The 27,724-nt window shown below is 41.0% G+C and overlaps 1 protein-coding gene across 3 annotated transcripts in view; it reads left to right on the top strand.

Moving 5' to 3' along the window:
* Nucleotides 1-27,724, top strand: part of SLAIN2 (SLAIN motif family member 2) — a 70,050-nt gene that overhangs the window by 22,088 nt on the left and 20,238 nt on the right. The window contains exons 3-7 of one of the 3 annotated variants that reach the window (XM_045019880.1): nt 9,344-9,508; nt 10,721-10,882; nt 12,118-12,477; nt 14,188-14,325; nt 23,861-23,938. In XM_045019880.1, the coding sequence (XP_044875815.1) occupies nt 9,344-9,508; nt 10,721-10,882; nt 12,118-12,477; nt 14,188-14,325; nt 23,861-23,938 (903 nt within the window). The remainder of the gene's footprint in view (nt 1-9,343; nt 9,509-10,720; nt 10,883-12,117; nt 12,478-14,187; nt 14,326-23,860; nt 23,939-27,724) is intronic. The other 2 variants (XM_045019882.1, XM_045019881.1) reach the window with 2 other exon arrangements.

Here is a 27,724-nt window from a genome sequence, read left to right as displayed (position 1 = left end):
TCAGTCTTATTCTCTATCCCCTTTTTAATGATTCCTAACATCCTGTTTGCTTTTTTGACCGCCTCTTTACTGTCTTTAGAATATCAGAGTTAGAAGGGACCTCAGGAGATCATCTAGTCCAACCCCCTGCTCAAAGCAGGACCAATCCCCAGATAGATTTTTGCCCCGGATACCTAAATTGCCCCCTCAAGGATTGAACTCACAACCCTGGGTTTAGCAGGCCAATGCTCAAACCACTGAGCTTTAATGTGAAAGTCTTGTTTCACCCCTCCCACTTTCCTGCCCTTCAGATATACTACCTTGCTTTTTAGCTCAAATATTCATCTTAACAATTTAGGAAAACTATTTCTTTTGTTAATTTAGTGCATATCTTGTGGAAGGCCTCCTAGATTGAAATACAAAGATTAGACTGAAATTCTGAACACTGAATTGTGCCCAGATATCACTGGGATCTCTGAACTTGTGCTATTGCATATCATGGATCCAAAGTCAAGAAGTTTGCAGAAAACTACATATTTCGGCTAAGCTGAATGTAGAGGGCTAAATTCAGCCTTGGAATAAGCAACCACAATTCCATTGTCCAGGCCTTGAAAATCCCCCTTGCCAGTGCTAAGCAGTTTTCCTGTGAAAGTACCATCAGCTACTACAGAATTTAAGCTTTCATTTAAAAAGCTAGCCCTGCTTGTGTGCATGAACCTTCCAAATATGAAACAAGCATTAAACCTAGAAGCGTTGTCTTGCTAAGTACACAGCCAGGCAGTTCTGCTGTTTAAGTCTTGCTAAGTTTAAGAGAGCGAAAACTAATCAGAACCCTGCAGGTAGCAGTGAAATTCAAAAGAATCACGTCAGTTTCACTTTGCTGATGGGGGAACAATGAGCAGCAGTAGGGACTTGCAGTAGAACAGTGGTTTTCAACCTTTTTTTATTTGCGGATCCCTAAGAAATTTCCCTTTGAGGGCCCCTTTGGAAATTTTAGACATAGTCCGTGGACCCCTGGGTTGAAAACCACTGCACTAGAGCTATTCACTGAAGAGCATTGCTTAAAAATAGAAATGGGAAGAGTTACAGTAATGAAGACACTTACCCTTCAGCTAAGCCAGAAAGTGACTGAGCAGTAGGCTAGCAGAAAACTCCATCATAGTGTGCAGGAATCTGGGAGAAGAATAGTATGGCCTCTCCTCCAAGCCCACTCAGAGATTCTTGAGTGGATGGGGAAAACATAGTATGTTCTTCCCTCCAGCAGTCAAAGGTGTTTTGGGGAAAATAGGGGTCATCAAATTTCAGGCAACTCCTAGTTCTAGAGGCTATAAAAGATGGAGAACCCCCAAAGTAAGATTCAGGGAGTCCCAGTACCTGCTCTTTTCTTAATAGCTAGAGTGGGCTTCCCTATTTTAGGCCTCTTTATGACTAATTACATAGCGTCTGAATGCTTTACAATCTTGAATGTATTTATCCTCAAACATCCCTGTGAGGTAGGTAATTACTATTATTCTAATTCTACAAAGGGAACTGAGGCACGGACTAAGTGAGATTTGATCCTGGATCTCCCAAGTCCCAGGCTAGCATCTTAACGACTGGACCATTGTTGGTGTTGTCCTAGACATTGGGGTGTTCTCCTCTTATGTCTGTGGCTACTGGTATGTTCAGGTCCTGTGTATAGATGTCAACTGTTGTTGGGATAGGCAGAAGAAAGATTAATATAATTTAGAAAAGTGTGGTAAATTTGAGGGGAGAGGAAAGGAAAAACAGGAAATGTAGGGAAATAGGTGGGGAAGAATATTTTTGTATATGTATCTTAAAAAAAGCGAGAGAGAGATGGAGGGAGAGAAGGAAGAGACGCTGAAAACTATAGGCGATACCTATAAGAAAAGTGAATTTAAATCAGGAAGGAAAACAAAATGTAAACCTCTCCAAAAGATGAATGTAATAGTAATATTTATCTTCCTGATTGCACTCTCATTTTATATGTATGTGAAATTATAGGCAGGGCTATTAGTGCCACCTATTACTAATATTGCCCAACACTTCCCAAAACCTTAACTTTGCCACACTTTGGTCTTAAATTTTTCATTCGGGGTGTCTGCCTCTAGCTAAAATTTTGAAATTAGGCGTGGTGGTGGCCTTTGTATCAGGGATGTGCTTTTTGTCATCCCTATGAAAATCCAACTATATTTGTTCAAGTTACATACCTTTGACAAATGTCAGTTCACATTTGCTAAATAGAGACTTTTCTGATTTTTAGCAACTACAATCTCTGCAGATTCTATCCTCACTGAGCATACTTGAGCCTCTCACAGCTCCTAGTGCTTACTGGATTGTGCATGTTCCATCCCCACAGAGTAATTGAGCTGCTTCCTCCGGCGCAGGGCTATGGGGGCACAGATGGACTTTTCCTGTGGTGCCTGTTCACAGCAATTCTGGGCTGGGGTAGGGCCTGTCACTGGTACTGAAAGTAGGAAGCCTGTATCTCCTGTGTCCTCAGTGAGCCCTTCTTTTCTCCTCACCGCTAGCACCTTGGCAGCATGAAGGAGGAAGTTGGACTGAATGCAGAGGGAGACAAAAGATGAACTTGGGAGACAGAAAGGATTAGATGGGGACAAGGAATCTAAGACTGGGACTTGACAGGGAATTGGGGGGAGAGACACTGGGACTGACTGGACAAAAAGACTGGGAGAGGAGGTGGGGCTGGGGAGAGGAATTCTGGGAGGTGGTGTGGGAGGGAATGGTGACTGAGACTCACTGGATGATGGGACTGGGCTTAGGGAACCAGTGGAAGGGAAGAGAGACAGGTTTTACAAGGAGCTGGGATTAGGAACCACTGTGGGAGAGGGAAGACAGATCTGACAAGGAGCTGAGGTGCGTTGAGGGAACTAGGATTGACTGGGCAAAGTGATTAGGAGAAGGAGCTAGGGATTGGAGAGTCTGAGGTTGGATCAGTGGCCTGGGGAAGGAGACTAGGACTGAGAACCAGAGGAGAGGGGAGATAGATTGGACAAGAAGCCAGGAGTGGGAACTGGCACTGGCTGAGCAAGGACTGGGGACATGGAGTTGGGACAGAAAGGGAAGCTTGGGACTCAGAGAGTCCAGAGGGGGAGACTTGGCTTGACTGAGCAGGGAGACTGAGATGAGACATCTGGAGGAGTGGAGTTGGTGCCTGTGCAGGGGATTGTGATGATGAGCTAGTTGTGAGGAAGGGTCAGGGACTGGTTGCAGGTAATGGGGCAGAAGAGTCTGTCCAGTACAGCACGCTCCCCTCCAGACCTTGGAATGGAACCCAAGATTGCTGAATCTCACCATGCCTCTGCTGTCAGCAGATACCTGTGAAACTCTCAGGTACAGTGGGTCTCATCTCCCGTTAGTTTAGTAGCAGTGTTATGTGTGGTGGACCTAAGGGTTCTAACTCTGCTGATGATCCAGGTAGGGGTCAATATGGTGCCACAGGATGGAATTAAGAATTCCATTTGCTTTTTTAAAAACCTAGGAAATTGCACACATAGTATGTTTAAAGAACATTATTATAAGTTTCAGAATCAAGAACTCAAAAGTTAGGAAATGCTAGAATTAAGGTTGCTTGTGGAACTTTAAATAAGTAAATGTAAAATAAAGACTTTATTTAAATGTAATTAAAGACTATCATAATACATGATTACATGTACCTGGCATGGACAACTTCTGCCCAAACAGTTTATTTGATCAAGTGATAAGCAACTGAAAATGGTTTTATAATGGAAAGTGTTAAGCAACCTCAGTAGGCAGTGCTACTAGCCCCACCTATACTATATAATGTGAAATAATCTATCCCTACATTGTGTATTAAACATATTGTGATTTTTTTAAATTAAAAAATGGCTGGGGAGTCTTTGGTGGTGTATATTTCAAGGGTGTTTCACTGTTGGGTTTCTACATGACTGCAGTGCATGAGTGTCACCTGCTTGGTCTTCTCTCTTGAAACAGGGTTCTGTTTAAAGTATCCTGTCATTACTTTGCTCATAAAAATGGGTCATGCGGGTAGAGTGGAAAGGCTATCCAGGTGTCCTTGCATCATGTTCATGTAAACCAAAACAGTCCTGGTGGGATTAATTTAAGACTACTAAATGATTTCTTGAGCCTCTAAAACTAGGAAGTGAAACTGATTCTGTTTTAAAAAACTTGAGTCAGTGCCTGATAACAGAATGCTGGCATCTATTTGCATTTATAAAAGCTTGTTGCTTTTGCCTCTTTTTTGTTTGAAAAAATGTCCCAAAACAAAAAGGGGTAGGGAAGAGAGGTGGTATGGCAGTTTGGTGACAAGGGATGCAACTTAAATTGTGCTTTCATTATGAAATCTTTGGGGCAGTCTGTCAATTTTGTACAGTGCTGGGTATGTTGTCCATGCTTAAATATTTGGCATAAAAAGCAAGACTAGTATATAGTTTCTTATATCGCACAAATCACTCTGGATATATGCATAACAAGAGCTATTACCACGTCGCTCATGGAATGGAAAATCCATTTTTGAGTTAAGCACTGGACTTGTTTGTGGCCAGCTTTACACTTAATGACAGATTTTATTTCTGGTCAGTTTGAATTATTACTGAGGCTGCCAGAATAAGTTTGCCAGCCATGATTTTCATTAAATTAAAAAGTTCTGGATTTCAGAAAGGTTGGCCATGATTCTGAAAACTGATCCATTAAAAAAACTTAGCTTAGGCATGAAGTGCTAACATACTTGAAAAAATCCTGTTTGGGAACCTCATTATTTTTGACAGAAGAAGGGCGTAGATCAATTTGTTAATGTTACCTATCAAAAGTAGTTACTGTACATAGATTATGAATGTTTCCAAATGCAGACTTTTCTTTTCCTTGGGGAGACAGGGATGGGGAAAGACTATACATTGTTCTCTGGAATATTCTGAAAGTTCATGTGGAGCAGTATCGTTCATTCTGGATAAATTGTGACTTGTATTAACAAGGAATTATAGGTGGGTCTGGTAGCACTGCTTATTAAGGTGACCAGACACTTCCCATTATAAAAAACTGTTTTCATTGTAACTAGAATATTTAGCATTATATAGCACTTTATATGTTCAAACCACAGTTCCCAAGGCTTCATGTGAGTTGCAGCTTTGAGTGCTCAGCCCTTCTGCATATGAGACCTCAGGTCCTCAAGTCATGCACCAGAACATTGAGGAACACACTGAAAAGTTTTAAGTGACTTGCTCAGTATTGCCTAGGAACTCTGGCAGAGGTAACAATGGAATCCAGATGCCCATTGTGGCATTCAGCTACTTTAACCATGAGATCATCCTTTGTCTTCCTGCAGCCCCCTATTGTATTCACTGACACCTTCCAACTTCTACAGCCAATGAAGCAGGGGCCCTACAGACAAGTTTCCTTCACTATCCAACCCTGAGTCTTCTCCAGAGTAGGTTCATCTTGTACATCAGAGTTCCTCAGAGTGTGGGGTGTGTTCTCCCTAAGGGGGCATGGAGGACCATTCGGGTGGGGGGGCACGGCTGGTGCCCAGCCCAACCCCCACAGAGGTTGTAGGGGACCACCACCCAACTCTGCTCCTGGCCCTGGCCCCAGCTGCCAGCCCTGCACCCAGGGTCCCCTTACCCCTGTCCACGACCCTCCCCCTTCCCTAGCCCCAAGCTGCAGCCCCGCTCCCAGCTATGCCCTGGGGGTAGGAGGGCGTGCAGACAGAGATAACAGGGGGCATGACCCTGAAAAGTTTGGTGACCACCTCAGAATGAGAGATCCTGTGGAAAGAATAGGATGTGACTATGTAATTAAAGATTGTATCGTAATCCATATGTGCAAGAAGGCCAAATTAAGATTGCACAGACACTCTTAATTTTGGCATTTCTTAATTTTTGAGCTCTTGATTTTGCGATCTTCACATTCTTTTAATATATCTTTGTGTGTATACAGTGTATATATATGTTATACTACAGAGCAGACCTGTTTTTACCATTTTGGTCTTTTACAGATGCACAGTGAGATTGGGATCACTTTTTTTTTTTAAACACAAGTGGTGGGGACTGTTTCTTTTGGCATGCGGATCAAGGTTCAGTTGGAACATAAAGGAGATCAGTTTTTACACTTCGACCAGGGGAGATTCAATATCAAGAGAACTCTGGTCCAGTCTTATCAGAAGATTATCTGTTTAGAATTCCAGATGCTGTTCTAAATTAGATGCATTTTGTAATACAACTGCATTCATTCTGTTCTAAACACTGTATTCTGTGAACTTGTGTACATATAGACTGGAAATATCTTAAAGATATTCTGTTAAATTGGCCACCATGCTTCTGTAATCTCTAAGTGATATTTGGCACTATTGTGATGTAAACTTTTAAGAATACAAACCTTCTGTCCTCGCACCTATTCTGAATACAACTGACAGTTTATGCATTTTAAAAACTTGAATGCTATTTTAATCCTGTGGCACAAGGTGTGGAAAACCCTTACTGAGTCACTTGTAGCACCTCCTAATTTAAAAAAGACATTGAGTAAAAGGAATTAAACAAGTCAGAGTCAAGCAGTTAAGTGCATAAGAGCAGAGAGTCAACCCTTTGCCAAGGTCATTCATCACCACTGCCATATTATATTGATCACAGCCTTCTTTCTGCCTTTCATAGTTTCAGCAACAGCAGAATGCTACAGTTAGATCTTTGAGGGACATGAGGACTTTTACCCATGCCTTTTAAAAAATTCCATATTTTTCAAGATTTTAATGTCTGTATAACTATACTAGGATCTCACAAGTCAGCTGCTTGCAGGGGCCATCCTTGAATGTTTTGCAGTGCATATATATAGATTTTTTTTTAATTGATTGTAACCTTTCTTTGGCAAGAGTGCATAACTCCTAGTAGCCATCTTAATTGCCGTTAAACTGAATTTAAAACTATGCATGATGAGACGCTCTTCACCTGCTATACTGTGCAAAATGAACAGTTTTCTTTAAGAAAGTTGATAATTCAGTTGTACTATGACATAGAATACCTTCAGTAGTCAAGGAGCTAGCTTTAATAAGGGAAGTCAAATTTGCTTTTTTTCCCTTGGAGTTTTCATTCATAGTGTAGTAAAATGAGTTAGGTTAGAAGATTAATTTCCTAATCAAAGTGTAATGCATGTATTAAACTACAAATAGACTACCCTTTCATAAGCCAACCCTATATTTTAGGGATTGGCAAACTTTGGCTCCTGGCCGTCGGGGTAAGCCGCTGGTGGGTCGGGATGTTTCGTTTACCTGGAATGTCTTCAGGCATGGAGCCCCTCAGTTCCCTGATGACAATTTAGTGGCAGTTCTGTAGTGTGGGTCATGCAAATACTACTTTTTAAAATATTCTGTGTACACTTCTGAAGTTGTTTTGAATTGTAGTCAAGTCACTTTGAATCCTAGACAAAGGTAGACTTGATTGAAGAATTTTCCCTTTAGATCAGATGATGATATTGTGTTTAAGAAGTAATGACACCACTAGGGGAGACAAAGGGCTGTGGTGTCTCAATGTGCATACAGTTTGCAACTGTACATCTTTCATCATACCCAGATGGTTTCATTAATATAATATCCGAGTGACTAGCTAAGGCAGGGATGGGCAAACTATGGCCCGGGGGCTGCATCTGGCCATCTAGACATTTTAATCCGGGCCTCGAGCCCCCGCTGGGGAACGGGGATTGGGGCTTGCCCTGCTCCGGTGCTCCAGCCCTGCTCTGCGCGACTCCTGGAAGCAGCAGCATGTCCTCCTTCCGGCTCCTATGCAGAGGGGCAGCCAGGAGGCTCTGCACGCTGCCCCTGCCTGAAGCGCCTCTCCTCACCCTCCGCAGCGCCCATTGGCCAGGAACTGCAGCCAATTGGAGCTGCAGAGGTGGCGCCTGAGGACAGGGCAGGTGCAGAGCTGCCTGGATGCGCCTCTGTGAAGGAGCTGGATGGGGGACATGCCACTGTTTCTGGGAGCTGCTTGAGGTAAGTGCCACCTGGAGCCTGCCCCCTTGACCCCCTCCCACACCCCGACCCCCTGCCCCAGCCCTGATTCCCCCTCCTGCCTTCAAACCCCTTGGTCCCAGCCCAGAGCACACTCCTGCACCCCCAGCTGGAGCCCTCACACCCCCCCGCACCCCAACCCCCAATTTTGTGAGCATTCATGACCCGCCATACAATTTCTATACCCAGATGTGACCCTCGGGACAAAATGTTTGCCCACCCCTGAGCTAAAGGCTTGCATAAGAGTTAGCTGGGTGAGGCTCAACTAGAATGAGAATAGAAGGTTATTCTGCTAGGCTGCCATTGACTCCTTCAACTGAGGTATCCTATTACTCACTTTGCATCTGAAAGTCTTATTATATATGTGCAACTGGTTTTTTGGATGTTGAGGTCAACAGCTGTAGAACAATGACCAGAGCACTTTTCTTGTTTGTACTTTGGAAAGAAAAAGGTCAAAATCTTCTTGTCGATGCGAGCATGTTTTGGCAGTCAGAACTTTGTCCTTCCCAAGTGCATCATAAATTGTGTATGGCTGCTTCAGAAGCCTGCTCAGCTAATACCAAGTGCAGTTGCCCTCTTGCTTAGGAGCCCTCTTTTCATGGATATCTGAAGTGGCTTCCATTTTGCTTGTGTGCAATTCAAGTTGGCTCACCTTAACATTTTCTGTCCTGAGTACCTTAGAGACTGCTTTTATGTTTGTTACTATAGCAGTTAACAATAGCCAAGGTGCTTGAGCCTGTCCTGTAAAAGGGGGAAGCCTAGAGTCTGGTATTTTATGAAGGAGTTTGCTTCACTTTTCCTTTCCACCCCCACAGTCTGAGCTATAGAGCACTCTACAAGGCTTATCTACTGGTCTTTAGAAGCGGAGGTGAGTTAAGTGGTGTGGATTTAGTCCTGTTGAGTTGGGTGAGGAAAACTTGTTAGGGTTATTGTTCTCTCATTTTTTGTGTGTATTTTTAATGATTGTATGTGTCTGGAACCCAAGATAGGCACTTCTTGTAAATCTAAAAACACAGTAAAAGCAGCGAAGAGTCCTGTGGCACCTTATAGACTAACAGACGTATTGGAGCATGAGCTTTCGTGGGTGAATACCCACTTCGTCGTCATGCATCCGACGAAGTGGGTATTCACCCACGAAAGCTCATGCTCCAATACGTCTGTTAGTCTATAAGGTGCCACAGGACTCTTAGTCTGGATCTGTAAAAGCAGCGAACATGGCTACCCCTCTGATAAAACCAGTGTTTTTCTGGAGACTGAATTGTTTTACTTGAATTGCCTAGTAACATAATCATGTTGAATTACTTTAAATACTACTGTATATATTTTGATCTTCACCAATTCCTTCAATGTGGCTTTTTCCCCCTTTTCATACAGTCCTCAAGAGACCAAGTTTGTACAGTAACCCTTTCAGTGCGGTCAGTTACACAAGCCCTTATAGTCCAAATGCTAGCAGCCCCTACAGCAGTGGTTTCAACTCGCCTTCCTCAACACCAGTGAAACCCCCTTTAGTGAAACAGCTCATATTTCCTGGTAGCTCCGGTAAGTTTCTGTTCTAAAAACATTGTGTGCTCTTGAGTTGTGGGTTGGACTGGCAAGGAGTTAAAGCTTATGTGGATAAGAAAAGATACTATACTAACAACTTGAGTGTCAATAGGAAGCCTGCATCATATGTAAGATACTAACTTTATAGGAAAAGCATTTGGCCAGTTTATTTTGGCATGAAGTATACTTATGCTGTTTCCCTCTGGGTCTTTTCTGTATTAGTCAGGTACCGTTACATGGACAAATAATGCATGTAACTTAATTGTATGGATATGAGTCATATTGCATTTATTAAAAGGTTTGGTACAGCTTTTTGGAATATATGTTTATAATGGTTATCTGCACTAGTAAGGCTGCAAAGCCTACAATTCTCCTATGCACTGAGGCACTGGTATAGTCAGCATGAGTGCAGGTGGTGTAGAATCTTGTAGTACCAACAACCATATAATCTTGGTGTGAAGTGTGTGTGTATGAAAGGTATGTCGTGAAACTGCAGTCTGACACACATACAATAACCTTTGACAGTGTTTTTTGCCTTTATTTTTGGCTTTTTGAATGTCAGTTTCTCTGAGACATCAGCAGATCTATTGGGGAATGGAGAAGGCATCGGAAATGTGAAAGACTTTCTAGCAGCTTGTACAATTCTGTAAATGTTGATTAATAGAACAACTTTAAACAAATAGTATTAGTTACTGGATGTATAAAAAAAGATTTTTTACCTAAATTACATAAGTATTAAATTCCAGTTACATATTTAAGATTGTACGTTAACACGTTGTATATGCAATTATCCAATGGATCAGTAAATCTCTTGAAGTTTATAAATTCATAGATTCTAAGGCCAGCAGGGACCCCTGTAATAATGTAGTGTGCTCTCCTGTATAACACAGGCCATAGGAGTTCCCTGAAATAATTCTGGTTTAAACTAGAGCACATCTTTTAGAAAAACATCCAGTTTTGTGGAGAATCCACCACAATGCTTGAAAATGGTTTCAGTGGTTAATTACCCTCACTTTTTTTTAAAGAAAAGCTTTATTCCCTGTCTGAATTTGTCTAGCGAATTAGCTGTTTTGCTAGATAGTGGGACATCCAGCCTTTCATCCACTAGTAGCCACTGAACTACTATGACACACTAGTAGCTACTGAGCTATTGAAATACACTGCAGTGTATTTTGTGGGTTTTACTTTAATTTCTTTATTCTTGTCTAGGTCATTTTAAAAGTTCAGCAGATAGAAATCCTTCACTAAGCCCTCAGTCCTCTATCGACAGTGAATTAAGTGCTTCAGAAATGGATGAAGACTCTATTGGATCAAATTACAAGCTAACTAACGTGACAGATGTGCAAATTCTAGCTCGGATGCAGGAGGAAAGTAAGTACTTTGCATACTGAAAGGCAACTCTTCTTTGATTACATAATTCCTTTAAACTTCAGCTGCAGACATTTTTAACTTTCTTACGCAGCAATGGGGGAAAGAATGGTAGAGGAGCGAGTAGGAGTTGCTGAGACTTATCAAATAGATGGCCCTAATGGTAAAGTTAGAGCAATGAATTACTACATGGGAAAACCAGATTTGAAATGGTCCCCCAAACTTGTACTTTGGGCCAGAAGTCCTTAAAAAGGTGGGTGAGGCATTGCATACTAAGTTGTTGGAGGGGATGGGGATGGAAAATAGGTACAGGTTTATGCAGTTCTGCAAACGTTGGCACTTTCTGTAACATGACTGGCTGATCCTTTTGCCTTCTGGTTAGAGGAGGATAAAGTTGCTGTAAGGAGTTGGATTTAGAGGTAAGGGACAAAAGAAATACTGACGGATAGGAGAGGCAAATTGATAGCCCGAAGTGGATTTTTTTTTTAAATGCTAGTTGGATTCACCTATTATCCTAAATCCCTTCTTCATGGAACAAGTACTGCTTTAGCGTACATCTGTCTTGATGAGCTCAGTACTCAAAGCCTGGAGAATAAACTCTTTTGTTTGTCCACAGAACAGGTACAGATGGGAAAAGCTGCATGCACACTTTCTCAGTTTTGATGTAGCCTTTGTTCAGCCTTTTGTCTATTTTGTTTTTAATGTCTGTGGAGATTGCCAAAGATGCTAATTATCATGGTTACTAATCTACCAGAACAGTGCTCAAACTGGCTTGTAGCCCACTTGCTGGTGGTCTACGTATAGAGCTGGCTGCTAATAGAGTTCTTACTTCCAGTTGCTTAATGGTGCTGTTAGTAAGAAATACATTTAATATTCTTTCTAATATTATTTTTCTAGGTAAGTAATTGCTGTAGTTGTCAGTGTTATGATGCAGGTACGTGGGGGGGAGGTGAACAACCAAAAATATAAGATGTGGTCCACACTATGGAAAAAAACAAGATTGAGGAACCTGTCACAGGAAAGGGACCTAAATCAGCTCCTTATTTCACATAGGCTACCAACTATCAGATAACTTTGTTGATACAGGTCTGGGATGAAATGGAATCCTCAAATAAGAGGAACTAGGATTTGCTAAATATGACTTTGAACTTGGGGTAGGTATTTGTATACACAATCTATATAATAATATCCATTTCTTGTCTAAGATAATCTGTAAACAATGTTCTTACTGTTGTCAGGTCTCCGGCAGGAGTATGCAGCCACTACTTCTCGACGTAGTTCTGGTTCCTCTTGCAATTCTACAAGACGGGGCACATTTAGTGATCAGGAACTTGATGCACAGAGCTTAGAGGATGAAGAAGACAGTACACATCATGCAGTGCATCCGGCTGTTAACAAGTTCTCACCATCACCACGCAACTCGCCATGGCCTTCACCAAAGCAGTCTCCCAGGAATTCTCCTCGTTCTCGATCACCTGCTCGAGGCCTGGAATATAGCAGAGTGTCACCCCAGCCTATGATTAGCCGCTTACAGCAACCTCGTCTTTCGCTTCAAGGCCATCCTACGGATTTACAGACTAGCAATGTCAAAAGTGAAGGTAAAGAGCTTTGTCTCAAATGTGTGCACTGAGCACTAATGCAGTAGTATAGTGTTGTAAATAAATGTAGCTGTCAGTTTGCAATGAGAGTGATCAAAAACTTGTGGCAAACCTGGTAACCCTAAGGTATTATATGGATACCAGTGAGACTGAGAGTTCGCACTCTTATATTTTTTTACTTCAATCCAGTAGTAAGACATGAGGGATTATATACCTATTTCCTGCATCTTACTAACTGTATTTCTTCTAAATCAGGATGGCCCAGTGAACAGCCCCTCATCCTGATAAAACAGCTGTCCTCCCACTCCCATCTAAAGCTCTTCTCACTTGGATAAACTCCAGTATTATTTGGGCTAGGGACATATGGAGCAGCTACTGAGTTCTGTCCTAATCCCTGCAGAGCATAGAAGCTCCACAGGGACAAATAACCAAGGTGCTGTGATACTTAAGTAGTGGATGTGGTATTAAAACCTAGCTAGAATCCCCAGAACAGGGAAATGCCATGTGTTGGGAAGGGAAGCTCTTTCCCAAATAAGCAGCAGTCCTTCTATTCAACAAGTTGGCGGGAGTGTGAGTATGGGCATTCCCTGGAAGATGACAGTCTCAAACTATGGCCCTGTTAAATTGAGTCTAATGTACAGACAAAAGATACTTAGGCTATGCCTACACTGTGCACCTTACAACAGCGTGGCTGTGCCGCTGCAGCCGTGCTGCTGTAAGGTGCACAGTGTAGCCGCTCTTTGCCAGGAAAGAGCTCTCCCGGTGACAAAATAAAACCACGCCCAACAATGGGCAGTAGCATTGTTGACAGGAGAGTGGCTCCTGCTGACGAAGCGCTGTCCACACTGGCGCTTTCTGTTGTTAAAACTTTTGATGTTTAGGGGTGTGTTTTTTGTTTTTTTCCGCCACATCTCTGAGTGACAGAAGTTTTAACGATGAAAGTGCCAGTGTAGATGTGACCTTAGAAAGCTGTTAATAGTTTAAAATGCAGATTGGAAACCTATGTAAGAATATGCACTTTTGTGTAATGTGTTTAATGGCTTGGACTTTCGTTTTTTGAATTTTAAAGATCTCATGGTGCTCTTTGCAAAAACACAAGCGTTAGCCCTGGCATCTTGGCACAAATTCCATTCTGGATAATTGTGCCTACCTAAAACTACATGAAGTTTCAGTTAAATACAGTGTCTTGTCAAAATAAACTGTAGTGTTAAGTAATGACCATGTTTCACCTCAGATGATTGCACTTCAGTAGTAGGTGGAATGAATCTTTTAAAAAAAATTTATATAGAGAGATTGGAAACTGTGTAATTATATAATACTTTTTAAAAAACTGTTACTTGGGCATAAATTGATGGGAAAAATTACTATGGTCAAACATTGTGTAATATATAGTACAAAAAAATCATGGGTTCACAATGCAGATAATATTTGAGAGTTTCAAAATCAGCTATATTTCTGACTCGCACACAGCAAAATTGCTACATATTTGGGAATAAAATACATGCAGAATATTTCATAGGTGAGGCATAAGAAAATAATTGTCTTCTGTAGAACAGTAGAACGGTCTAATTAGTATTTAGTTTTTAATTTGCAGTGCAGTTTTATACAGCAAAATTAATTTTCAGGTCAGTTTTTGAAGACCGTCAGTTATGTTGTCAGTCTTCTGCATGAGATTGTACGTTGTGTCTTTGTATTGTGTTTTTTATACAGAAAAACTAAGGCGTAGTCTTCCAAACCTGTCCAGGACATCTAACATCCATGCTGAGTCTGTGAAAAACAGCAGAAGTGATTCAAATTTTCAAGTGCCAAATGGAGGAATACCTCGCATTCAACCTCAGGCTTCAGCCAGTAAGTATCTTTACAGAGATATTGTAAACACATAGTTTGGAATTAGATTGAAAGCAGTAGCATGTGTTTACAGTTTTATGGTAAAGAGAACCATTTCATAAAGAACTACACATAACATTAGCCTTGATGTTTAGTCAAGTCTGAGATCAGGTTATAAATGCCAAATCTGATAGGAAAAAAAACCCAGGTTGTTTCCAAGTTTAGCACTTCTCTTCCATTAAAATTATGTATGTGCCTACTATTGTCCAAGTTATTTTTCATAACTTCTTAATATTTTCCTCACCCTCTTGAAGTTTCCCCAGAAATTTGAAATTGAAGAGTTTTCCCCTCTTTTTCTCTTGTGTGTGAGATTGCTTGTCATTGTTGAAATGCGGCATTGTGCTGTATTTTCCTCTGTAAAATAAAATGAATACTGGTGAAGAATTACATGAACTTTGAACTGATGAGAGAACATCAGTTGTTACTTCTATACAAAATATGACAGTCCCTTTTTTAAAATATATTTAATATTTTGGTATATTCTGGTACATGTGTTTAGTATACATACACTTCAGACTAGAGTATTGTGGAAACCATTTTTATTTACTATAATTAGAGAACTTGTACAGTGCTACTTTGTACTGTTGCATTTTGTTTTCAAGATTTTATGAAAACTAACTTTCTGGTTTTCTTCACCTTTTTAATTATATTGCAGTACACAAAAATGAGGTAAATATGGTTTTTAAAGGATGCTGAAAGCTGATCTGAAATTACATCTATTTGTCTTGTTTTGGCTCAGTCATTTATCTCTCTTCCTTTGCCCTATCAGATGGGTCTCTTCTTTGTAAGCCAGTGAAGTAATGAAATGCAGGATATCAAAAATGCAAAAATCCATGCTCAAATACAAGATTCTTGCAAGTTTCAATACCTTTCAAGTAAAGGATGAAATGAGTTTCAAATCCCCATTATGTGCACATACATTACTGTCAAGCAAAACAAACCTAATGCTCTGGGTTAGTTGTGGGAGGGTCAGTAAGCTGTGAACTGCAAGATTAGGTTTTTATTCATATTGCAGGCCTCTCCTTAAAGGACTCACTACTTTAAAAAACAAAACAAAAGCAAATGTATTTTAAGGTGCAAGTCTAACAGTTCTGTACCTGTATCTTTTTAATCTTCAAATATTCATTCACAATTGGATGCTTCTAGGATAATGTGATGACCATCTTTGTCTAAGCATTAAAGGTTTAATTTGTAGATTTTTAGTGTGTGAAATTCTAAAGCAAGGAAAACATGATCAAATGATTAAGGAAGAAAACATGAATTGTTATTTCAAGTTTGTTAGGCAATAAAAGCACATTATTAGATACAAGCTTCTGAAATATGTGGTATATATCCTTACTGGATTAATAGTTTGACTTAAAACTATTAAAGCAAGAAACTCAGTTGAAGAACTACTTCCACTGTCAGACAAACTATATATAAAATCCCATTAAAGTATATGTTATCACACCGGTCTACAGTAAGTTAAAAAACAACTTGATAGCAGCTCTCCTAATGGAATATTTCAGTGGTAGTTTTAATTGCTTAAGAACGTTGCATATTTGTAAGAATTTAAAACAAAAGGAGGGTTTTAGCAAACCCATATGGGTTACTTGGGGGCAAATGTCTTAATATTGAGCAAACTTTAAGGAAATATTATACAAAACTTACTTGGCCAGGTCACTTCTGACTGTTCACTATACAAGAGTTAAACTTTTCACATCCTAGCTTGTACTGCTTAATCCTGCCATGAAGTCATAATATTGTAACTTCAAGTTTAGCATGGTAATTAGACCGTAGGATCCAAAGTAGTGTTTAAACAGTGTCATTAATTAACAGACAGATAAGAATTATGGAAATCATTAGGTGAATTTGTTATATCCAATACTTGAACATTTTTTCAAAGCACAAAAGTCCATGTAGCTTAACTGGATTTATATAAATTGGATTTCATGAATAAAGCCCAGACTTTTACCCCTTACAGTTTCCTTGCTCTTGTTGATGTTAGATCCTTGCTACTGAATATACAAACCAATATATATATATTTTTTTTTTAAAGATTTAGAACATGAAGTAAATCTGTTTAGGATGGTCTTATGTGTGTGTACATACAAACATCCAGTTTTAAGTATTGAGTTCCTGGAATTCTGATCATTTCTGTATTTGAACTTCCATTTTTTCCCATTGAGTTTGTATTTATTTAACTGTTTCACTTTGGACAAATGCCACTGTTAAATTATTGCAAAAAGTTTGTCATGTTTTCTTGTAGCAAGGACTTCTTGGGTTTTGAGATCCAAATCTTTCACCTGCTGGTCTTGCATGAGCTTAACCTTGCAAGGTTGCTACATTTCTATCTAAGGTCATTGCTTTTTCCTTGTCAAAGGCTGCTGTTCACTAGCTAATGTACATGCTCATCTGCTATGGCTGCATTACTGAATGTGCTGTGGATGCTGGCAATTGAAAATTAGTTGGGAATGCAGTAAGACCTCTAAATTGGCAACTGCTCAGATGTGTGATATGTTGAACAGGCAACTTTAGAGATGTCTAGCTAGTCTAAGTGGAAGAAATGTACTTCCAGACATGATCTTCTGTATGTGTAGTTGTACAGGATATAAAGACAGTTACTCTGATAAGTTTTTAATGTAATCCAACTGAAAAATTATTTTCAAACAGTCTGATGCAGTCTAGTGTAAAGTCACCACTCAATCAATCCATCTATAAATAGTGTATTACAGTTTCTATTTAAAACTGGCTAAATTACACACTCCTGTTTGTAGCTATTTAAAACTCCTGAGTGATATGTGAAAAATCACTTTGTGAACGTAGATAAACTATTGAATGATTGTCTCTTCTTACTAGATCTTAACTATCCATATTTTAATACTTAAGTTCCATATATCAAAGAACAAGCTCTTCCAATATCTTTGTTACATTGGATTTTCAAATATTGTATAACTGCAGGGACAGTGTCACACATTCCTTCAGAGTTTTTCTCCCAAGCCACGCAAACCTCTGAAAAGCTATTGGGAAAATTTTTAGGGGGAACTTACAGATAGAAGACAGATACTTCTATTAAATCAAGTACATAATACGTATCTTTGTGCTTATATCAGTGTATTAAAATTCAAATGTACTAGGTGAAATCCTAAAAGTGGAGTTAAACACACTTGGCTGTTGTTTCAGAGTGCAGCATCTACAGCTTAGTTGCCTACTTATCTTTTGATAAAGTGGCTGAAATCATAAATGGCCACGGTGAAGCTCTGTAGCATGCACAGAGGATAAAAAGAAAAGTCAAACATTCTGATGCAAAGTGGCCTACATTACTATAGTTTTTGTTGATTTGAAATATTGCTTTTAAAACTATTTGTTAGAAATCTGCATTGCACTTCAAAAGTGTGCTATCTATGGCAGAGTACATTTAATAGTATTCGTAGCATTTTACAAGTAGCATAATTGTAGGTGTTAGCTTTAAAGTTCAACTTTATGTAACCAAAACTGATAGAAATAGATACAATATCCAATGCAAATGTTGAAGATATTTTATCATATTACATTCTGCATATTCACCTAAGGGAAACTGCTTGTTTCCTCAGCTTTGCTCCCCTCTAACGCCTGAAATTCTTTTCAGTGATACTAGTGCTGATAATTATGTAGTTAAAGAATCTTCATGGAGTATATCAGAGAATTTGATCTGTAAATGGGACATCTGTTTTAAAGTCTTACATATTGATCCACTAACCTCACTTGCAAATGAAATGTAAGTGTCATGATAGAAAAATCACTTAAACTTCAATTCTAGTACCAGATCTTCATTCAAATCAGACAGTTAAGCAAGATCAGAGAATCAGCAAAATTAATGGGTGGCTTCCTTACCCAAATATAAATAGGTTGAATAGTACCGTATATTGGGACATGGGTTGGAAAAATAACTCTGCCTTTTAAATTCATTCTTGAGAAACTTTCTTCTGGAGCACACAAGAAGTTGCTCTTCTTGTCTTTGAGTGGTGTTATACAGCACAATGAGACTGGAAATAAACATGACTGCATCAATAAGAAACCAGTAGTCAGAGGCATAGGTAGACATGATGGGCTAGTGGTCTGTTACAGTTTAATTCCTAGATATGGTTGTTTGGAAGCTTTTGTTCATTTCTACAATTAAAACAGTTGAGTGTGCTTTGTGATATCTTTTATCACTTTTCTTGTTTGTGTAAATGGGGGTACATTGTACAAAAATGCTTTACAACCTAGAAATTAAGTTAAGCAAAGGATTCCCAGTGAGTTTGTACATCAGAAGTGGTGATGAAACTGTGTAGAGGTTGTGTGTGTAAAGCTACACACTTCTGTCACAGAATGGGGTTCAGACTGGTTAGGCTCTAGCTTGATACAAAGTATTACTACTGTTCTTTGTATTTATGAATTACAGAACTAGCACCTTGTATTATATTTATGAGCACTTCATTATTTTTTACTATTTTATGAAAGAATAGCAATTCTGAGTAAACATTTTTTATTATAGCATTTAAGACCAAGACAAGAAGACATGCTAGCCAGCTATAAATTGAGATGAGGAAAATTATGCAATTTTCTGTTCTCTCCCTCCCTACTCCTCAAAGAGCTATTGTAGATTTTGAAGTGTAAGAGGGCCCATGGAGATAATCTTACATTATGATTGAATATGAATGATTGTAAAGTTGGAGAAGTTAAAAGTATTTAAAAAGATGTTACTAAGGTGCTAATTTTTTTCCCCCATCAAAGTGCCACCAATTCTGGTGTTTGACTTGATGTAGAGTGCTGTGGGGCTTGGTGGGCAGGACAGGCCTTGTATTCATAACTGTCCTCCATCAGGGGTTATGCCAAGGATGGTAACTGAGGTCTGATCTACACCATTTTAGTGCTGGTATAACTGTCAGGTAGGTATGTGTTTCTCTCCCTCCCCCCAGTAGTTAAACTTATACAATTCCTAGTGTGGATGCAGTTATACCAATATAAAGTTGCCATATACTGGTATAGTTTAGTCCCATTCCTATATTACTTAGAAGCAGCAAAGAATCCTGTAGCACCTTATAGACTAACAGACGTTTTGCAGCATGAGCTTTCGTGGGTGAATACCCACTTCTTCGGATGCAAGCAGTGGAAATGTCCAGGGGCAGGTGTGTATATATAAGCAAGCAAGAAGCAAGCTGGAGATAACGAGGTTAGATCAATCAGGGAGGATGAGGCCCTGTTCCAGCAGCTGAGGTGTGAAAACCAAGGGAGGAGAAACTGGTTCTGTAATTGGCAAGCCATTCACAGTCTGTTTAGTCCTAAGCTGATGGTGTTAAATTTGCAGATGAACTGGAGCTCAGCAGTTTCTCTTTGAAGTCTGGTCCTAAAGTTTTTTTGCTGTAGGATGGCCACTTTAAAATCTGCTATTGTGTGGCCAGGGAGGTTGGCATCATCAGGGATCTACAACCCATCCTGGACAATGATCCCACACTTTCACAGTTCTTGGGTGGCAGGCCAGTCCTCGCCTACAGACAACCTGCCAACCTGAAGCATATTCTCACCAACAACTGCACACCGCACCATAGTAACTCTAGCTCAGGAACCAACCCATGCAACAAACCTCGATGCCAACTCTGCCCACATATCTACACCAGCAACACCATCACAGGACCTAACCAGATCAGCCACACCATCACCGGTTCATTCACCTGCACGTCCACCAATGTAATATATGCCATCATATGCCAGCAATGCCCCTCTGCTATGTACATCGGCCAAACTGGACAGTCTCTAAGGAAAAGGATAAATGGACACAAATCAGACATTAGGAATGGCAATATACAAAAACCTGTAGGAGAACACTTCATCCTCCCTGGCCACACAATAGCAGATTTTAAGGTGGCCATCCTACAGCAAAAAAACTTTAGGACCAGACTTCAAAGAGAAACTGCTGAGCTCCAGTTCATCTGCAAATTTAACACCATCAGTTTAGGACTAAACAAAGACTGTGAATGGCTTGCCAATTACAGAACCAGTTTCTCCTCCCTTGGTTTTCACACCTCAGCTGCTGGAACAGGGCCTCATCCTCCCTGATTGATCTAACCTCGTTATCTCCAGCTTGCTTCTTGCTTGCTTATATATACACACCTGCCCCTGGACATTTCCACTGCTTGCATCCGAAGAAGTGGGTATTCACCCACGAAAGCTCATGCTGCAAAACGTCTGTTAGTCTATAAGGTGCTACAGGATTCTTTGCTGCTTCTACAGAACCAGACTAACACGGCTACCCCTCTGATACTATATTACTTAGACTGTTATAAGAACTTTGGTATAACTGCTGTACACACTGGGGACATTATACCACTTCACACCAGTACAGTGAAAATGGTGCAATTTTTGTGTGTAGACAAGGCCTTAGGTTCCAGTAGAGGCTACCTCCCAGCTAGTGAAGATTGCTGTGAGAGTATACTGAATCTCTGAATTCCTGGCATGTTCCTTCCCGCCAAGCATCTGCTGCTCCTAGAACTTTGCTGGCTGGCTGTTGGCAAATGGTAGGTTACAGGGACCCTTTAATGCACTAACATAGGGGTGGGCAGACTTTTTGGCCTGAGGGCCGCGTCGGGTTTCGTAAATTATATGGAGGGCAGGTTAGGGGAGGGGGTCGTGGCCTGGCCCCCATCTCCTATCCCCCTGCCCCTGAGGACTCCTGCCCCATCCAACCCCCCCCCCCCCCCCCGCCGCCCTGGTTCCCTGACGGCCCCTCTGGGACCCCTGCCCCATCCACACACACCCTTTACCTGCCCCCGGACTCCCGCCGCCCTATCCAACCCCTCCTCTCATTCCTGATGGCCCCTTCGGAACCATCCAACCACCCTTTCTCCCTGTCCCCTGACTGCCCCCTGCTGCCCCATCCAACCCCCCCTCCTTCCTGACTGCCCCCCGGGACTCCTGCCCTCATGCAACCCCGTTTTCCCCCTGACCACCACCCCAAACTCCCCTGTCCTCTATCCAACCCCCCCAGCTCCCTGCCTCCTTACCACACTGCCTGGAGCACCAGCGACTGGTGGCACTACAGCCACGCTGCTTGGCTGGAGCCGGGCCACTCTGCCGCCGTCACCACGCAGCACAGAGCACCAGGTCAGGCCGGGCTCTGCAGCTCCGCATCCCCAGGAGCTCACAGCCCTGCCACCCAGAGCATTGCGCCGGCGTCGGAGTAAGCAAGCTGAGGCTGCGGGGAAGGGGACAGCAGAGGAGGGGCTGGGGGCTAGCCTCCCAGGCCAGGAGCTCAGGGGGCCAGGCAGGACGGTCCTGCGGACCGGATGTGGCCCGTGGGCCGTAGTTTGCCCACTCCTGCACTAACAGGACTTGGTTTTTTTGCTGAGATCTATTCTTGCAGAAGCCAGCATGTTGTACCAATATAATAAAAACCAGCAGGATCTTATTAAGAGGGATAAGGCAAAGATGCCACATTTATTGTAAATACCATAACAAAACAAAAGACAATGTTTTCCTACTTGTTTCCATTACTACTTATTCCTTATATATACACACACACACACACACACACACACACACACACACACATATTCATCCACACAATCATTCATTCAGGTTCTGTATAGATGTTATAGTTACCAGCCTAGATGTTGCTCATGCCAAGTTACTGGCCAGGTATCTTGGTCATGAGGATGGAGCCGAGTCTGTGTCAGATGCATCTGATGCTCCTGGAGGCTGGCAGCAGAACCATAGACTCAAAGTCCTTATTCTTTAGAGTCCAGTTTTATAGGGATTTTTCCCTATGTTAGTTCATAGGAGTTGCTTCATTCTGCTGTGGCTAAATCAATCAGCAGATGGCTGGCTCCATGTTATTAGATGTTTTGTTTTTCCTTCCTTTGAGGTGTGGTGGGTGGATTCCAGTTTGCCCTCCGGGGGTCATCTGGTTGATCCCACTTGACACCTTCTTCAGCCGACACTGAATTCTTCAGGCTGGTGACTCCCTAACCATTCATTCATTGTTTAAACTAGGCATGCATTCACATACATTCTCTATCTTAATCACATCTATTTCACTGTCTCTTTACTTTTTGGGGTGTTACCAATTTATGTGAGACTCCCTATCTTTTAACAATCAAAGATAAAGTGAGATGAAAACTTACAGAGTGTGGGGGTCTCTATCTATACACTATAACAGCTACTGTTTTGGCTTACTTAAAGTTAATTAAAATGTTTAACAAGTTTTATACAAAGTATTTCTTTGAGCAGGCTTCACACAGACACAGCTGGTGGCTTGCAGGTTAGAATCACAAATTTACTTTTAACATAAACCTTCTTTAATATCCCTACATAATCCCCCTTTCGCTATTCTCCACCAAAATGTTGTACCAATATAATAAAAACCAGCAGGATCTTATTAAGAGGGATAAGGCAAAGATGCCACATTTATTGTAAATACCATAACAAAACAAAAGACAATGTTTTCCTACTTGTTTCTATTACTACTTATTCCTTATACACACACACACACATATATTCATCCACACAATCATTCATTCAGGTTCTGTATAGATGTTATAGTTACCAGCCTAGATGTTGCTCATGCCAAGTTACTGGCCAGGTATCTTGGTCATGAGGATGGAGCCGAGTCTATGGTTCTGCTGCCAGCCTCCAGGAGCATCAGATGCATCTGACACAGACTCGGCTCCATCCTCATGACCAAGATACCTGGCCAGTAACTTGGCATGAGCAACATCTAGGCTGGTAACTATAACATCTATACAGAACCTGAATGAATGATTGTGTGGATGAATATATGTGTGTGTGTGTGTGTGTGTGTGTGTATAAGGAATAAGTAGTAATAGAAACAAGTAGGAAAACATTGTCTTTTGTTTTGTTATGGTATTTACAATAAATGTGGCATCTTTGCCTTATCCCTCTTAATAAGATCCTGCTGGTTTTTATTATATTGGTACAACAAGCAAAGCCCAATAATTATGGAACATATCTAGATTTGATGGCTGGCAATCCTGAATTTGATTATTAGCTTGCATACATTTTTGTAAGTTTGAGGGGAAAGTCACCTTTTCTGAAAGTTTCTCTTTGCTTTAAAAGGAAAATTAACCTTGTTTTATCAAGTTAAATCTGGCAGTCAGTCTTAGTTTCCATCTTTACTTTATATCTAATCTTGCACTGAGATTGCTGTGGCATGTGAGCTGGTGGCTTGTTCTCCCTTTGGTGTGTTTTGCCTTCCTGGGTTTTTAGCCCTGCAAGAAACTTCTTTACTATTAAGGAATTTGTGCATTTTCCACCACAAGGTTTTTGACACTGTCCCTTTGCAACCTTTTAATGCAGCAAGCACCGCTTTAAAACAAAACACGTCTTTTCTTATAGAGCCATAACAGCTTTTGAAAACTGTTATTCGCTTTACTAGCTGCTTGTTCCCTGGTGCTTCACAAGCAGATGTGGTTCTATATCCCAAGTGAATTGAGTTGTGTTGTCTTTCTAGACAAATATAACACTTCTTATCTTTCAACAGCTATGCAAAGGCAGAAAAAATTGCCTCGTGCTGCCTTCAAAACCAAACAGTTTCTTCAAACTCCATCTACAAAAGGAGGTAACTAACTTACAGCCTCTTACCAAGTTCCAGCAAAACTCCGAAAACTGTTCACCTGTGTTAAATCGTGTACTTTTAATTTAACAAATACAAACAATTGCATGCAGAGACTAACAGTAAATTGGAGTTTAATATATCAATATAGCACAATCATGTCTTGTCTGCTGTGGGCAGAAAGGTTTCTTGAGAGATGGATATTCACTTTGAGATATGATCCAAGGACTTATGACTTCAAGCATAAGAAATTTAAAAAAAAAAATCAGTTCTGGATTAGCAAAGCTGATTTCTGATGCCATATTCATTAAGGCTGCATTCATGAGATTAATTTTTAACACTGCGTTGTTTTTGTGTTTTTTTTTAAACTTCTCTTCTCCCTTTGCATTGGGAAAAATGTCAACAATCATGAGTGAAAAATTGCTGCCTTACATGTCAATGTTAGAAATAGATGCTAGCAAGTTAGTTACTCCTGAAAAAGTTCAAGTGTAGCATCAGTTCTCCTTAAGATAATAACAATTATACATTTTTAGTCAGAAAATAGTCTAGAAAATATTAGTATAGTGTCTCTGCTATTAATGGCTATGCTATTAATGGCTCAAGTACATTCTTACCAGAAGAATCAAAATTTAAACTTCAATCCGACTGGACCAAACTTAATATCTGAGCCCTAATTAGTTGTTTTAAATTCTGGTGGGCTTGTACAAGACACTATCATCTCACTATGAAGGTATAACCAAAACATATAATTGTATGAGCTTTATTAAAATGCAGTTGTTTCTGTTGTCTCTATTAAAGTCCAGAAGATCCTAGTGCAAGACCATGCTTCACCTTAAAATTAAGTACATTAGAGAAGTCTCTGTTGCGAAGTCACTTATTTTATATCAATGACTGCAATTTTTTCATAGCAAATACCCAATTGATCTTAAAACATATCTATGACAATTAATAGTCAACACACAGCTTAAAGCCACTAACAAGTTACTTCATTGTATGCAGGAAGTTTTACTGTCTTCTGCCTTCCCCTTATTAATAGCACTTTCATCAACCTAATAAAATAAAATTTGATCCAGATTCTTGTGGCTACACATAAATGTCTGTAACTGATCTGTTCAGAACATTTCCTAGCAATATCAGGAATTTCACTCAATCTTGAGGATAACTAAAGAATTGAACTCTTTTTGCGAGACCTATTTAGTCAGTCACCTGGACTGGAATAAAACTGCCAATGTCTCCTGAACAAAAAATTTTAATACAGTCTTTCTGGCTAGCCATTTCCTTTTAGTCCTAATTCTGGATACTTCCCAGATTTTCTAGGGAGAACTGGACAGAATGCTTATCAATCTGGAAATGTTGGAACCCGTAGAGGAATTTAATAGCTTCTCTTGCTTGGGGTTTGAAGTGGTTTCTTTTAATTAGACTGTCAAAAATAAAATTCTAAAGCCCAAAGTTTAAAACACTCTAAAGTTTGTTATGCTGTCTGTTAGTTTTGATCTCTTTTCATGAAGATCCTAGAATGCTATCTTCAGTTTTGGACTATAGATTTTTTTTTTTTCAAGTAGTGTCCCTATAGGTACTCCACGGTATGTGTATCTGCACCGCTGTGCCTCTGATAAGAGATTGTAGGTAGCAGTGTCCATTCAGCCCACACAGCTCCCTCATGGCCTACTTCAAGGCTGCGTGAGGGAACCCCTCAATTCCTTTGGCCTCAAACTGAAAGAGCAGTTGTCCCTTCCTTATCTGCATCATTAGCATAAGTAGTAGTTGTTTTGGGTTCTTTTGTTTTTAATTAGTGTTTCATTACCCCCTTGGTTTTTAAAAAAAGAAAGGGATCATTAGTTTACGTTTTTGCCCTTTTTTGGGGGGATCCTCCCCTTTCTTCCCGCAGGGTGTTTAGAAATCATTCTAACTTCTTTCAGTAAAATTTCCTGCAAGGAGTTGATTCCAGTAATGGACAGACACTCTCACTGTGTCCAAGGTAGTCCCATTTCCCTCAGAAGTGCTCTCTCTGACAGCAGCTAAAGGCAAGGTTTCGTAAAAACTGGGAGCTGAAGTGAAAACTCCTCCTTATGGAAAAAGGCACTTCAGCCAAGAAGGGACTCCGGTGCCAATCCTGGATCATCCCCAGAGCCTTCTACTTCAAAAGGGTAGAGTTGTGAAAAAACCTGCAGTTTCCCCCCCGTAAAGGCTTGAGCTCGACAAAAAGGGCTCCAAGCCATTGACCAGACAGAGGGGTTCCCCAGCACGATTGGCCACTATGGCACCTGGAGGATGTCATTTTCCTGGCCTCTCATTGTGGCCTGCCGTCACAATACAAGGGACCTCCCCAGTTCCTTCAAGCTGACCTGCAGTCATGGTATGGGCTTCCTTGGGCACCCCCGCCCATGCCCTTACCTCCCTAATGGCCTTATTGGGATCCTTTTGTGATGTACACAACCTACATGTTGAGGGCATACAGTGTGTCTCAGAGAGAGTTCACCAGATGGTCCCTTAGAGCCTCACTGTCCTGAGGTCCTGAGCCAGAGGTGGAGGAAACTTTTGAAGACCAGGAAAAAAGGCTCAAAGGGGAAGCCACCCTCCTCCCCCCCGCCCCCAGCAAACTTCTCATCTTTCCCAGATGAGTCTGTAATGCCTCCCCCTCCATCACTAGGTGATGATTTTAAGAACTTTCAGGATCTTACCAAGAGAGTGGCAGATGAGCTGCAAATTCCCCTGCAGGAGATAACAGACACGCATCACAAGCTGATGGATATTCTTCATACTGCCTCCTTGTCCAAAGTTGCCCTCCCAATGAATGAGGTGATTTTAGATCCTGCCAAAGTCATCTGGCCAGATACCAGCCTCCATCGCATCAACCTGCAAGAGAGCCAGCAAGAAGTACTACATACCTCCCAAAAAGACAGTCTTTGTTTCAACATCCACAACCCAACTCGATTGTAGTGGATGCAATTAATGCACACAGCAAACATCATCATGCCAAGTCGACTCCATTCAATTGGGATTGGAAGAAGCTAGATCTCTTTGGGAGGAAGGCGTATTCGTTGGTGACATTGCAGCTTAGAGTCACAAACTACCAAGCTGTCAAGACCAAATATGGTTTTATTAAATATGGAAAACACAATGAGTTTGTGGAACATCTGTCAGAGCCACAAAAGGAGCAGTTTCAGGCTTGTCAGAGAGGGCCATTTAGTAGCTAGAACTGTGATACAGATACTGGATGTGGCCGATACAGCAGCCCGCTTGGTCTCTAAGATGGTGACAATGAGGTTGTCTTCCTGGTTACACCTTTCAGGGTTGTCCAAAGAGCTGCAGACAATGGTGGAAGATCTCCCATTTGAAGGGCCCAAGTTCTTGGCTGATAAGACAGACTCCACTTTCCACACCCTGAAGGATTCCTGGGCCACATTACACTCCCTAAGAACCTACACTGCAGGACGAAAGAGAAGATACAGCTCTCAACTACATCACAAGTCACAACCTCTTCAGTACCCACTCTTACAGTGCTATTATGAATCGTAGTGCAAAAGGCCCAGAGTACAAAAGTGGAAGCAGTCAGCACCCCAGTCTGTGTCCCTTCACCTCTCCTCTGCTGAGCACTTCTGACAGTTTGGTTGAGGGTCTGAACAGTTATTCCTTGCAATATCAGCTGCTTTCTATGCACCTGTCACATCCCTTCAGAAGTCACTTGGCCCTCTTTCACAACAGTTGGAAGAATATCACCTCCGACAGATGGGTCTTGGAGATTGTTTTGAAAGGTTATGCCATTCAATTCACATTCCTCCCTCACTCTTA

This window comes from Mauremys mutica, chromosome 5, assembly GCF_020497125.1.
Source record: "Mauremys mutica isolate MM-2020 ecotype Southern chromosome 5, ASM2049712v1, whole genome shotgun sequence".
Taxonomy (NCBI): domain Eukaryota; kingdom Metazoa; phylum Chordata; order Testudines; family Geoemydidae; genus Mauremys; species Mauremys mutica.
This window is presented reverse-complemented; position numbering and strand designations above follow the sequence as displayed.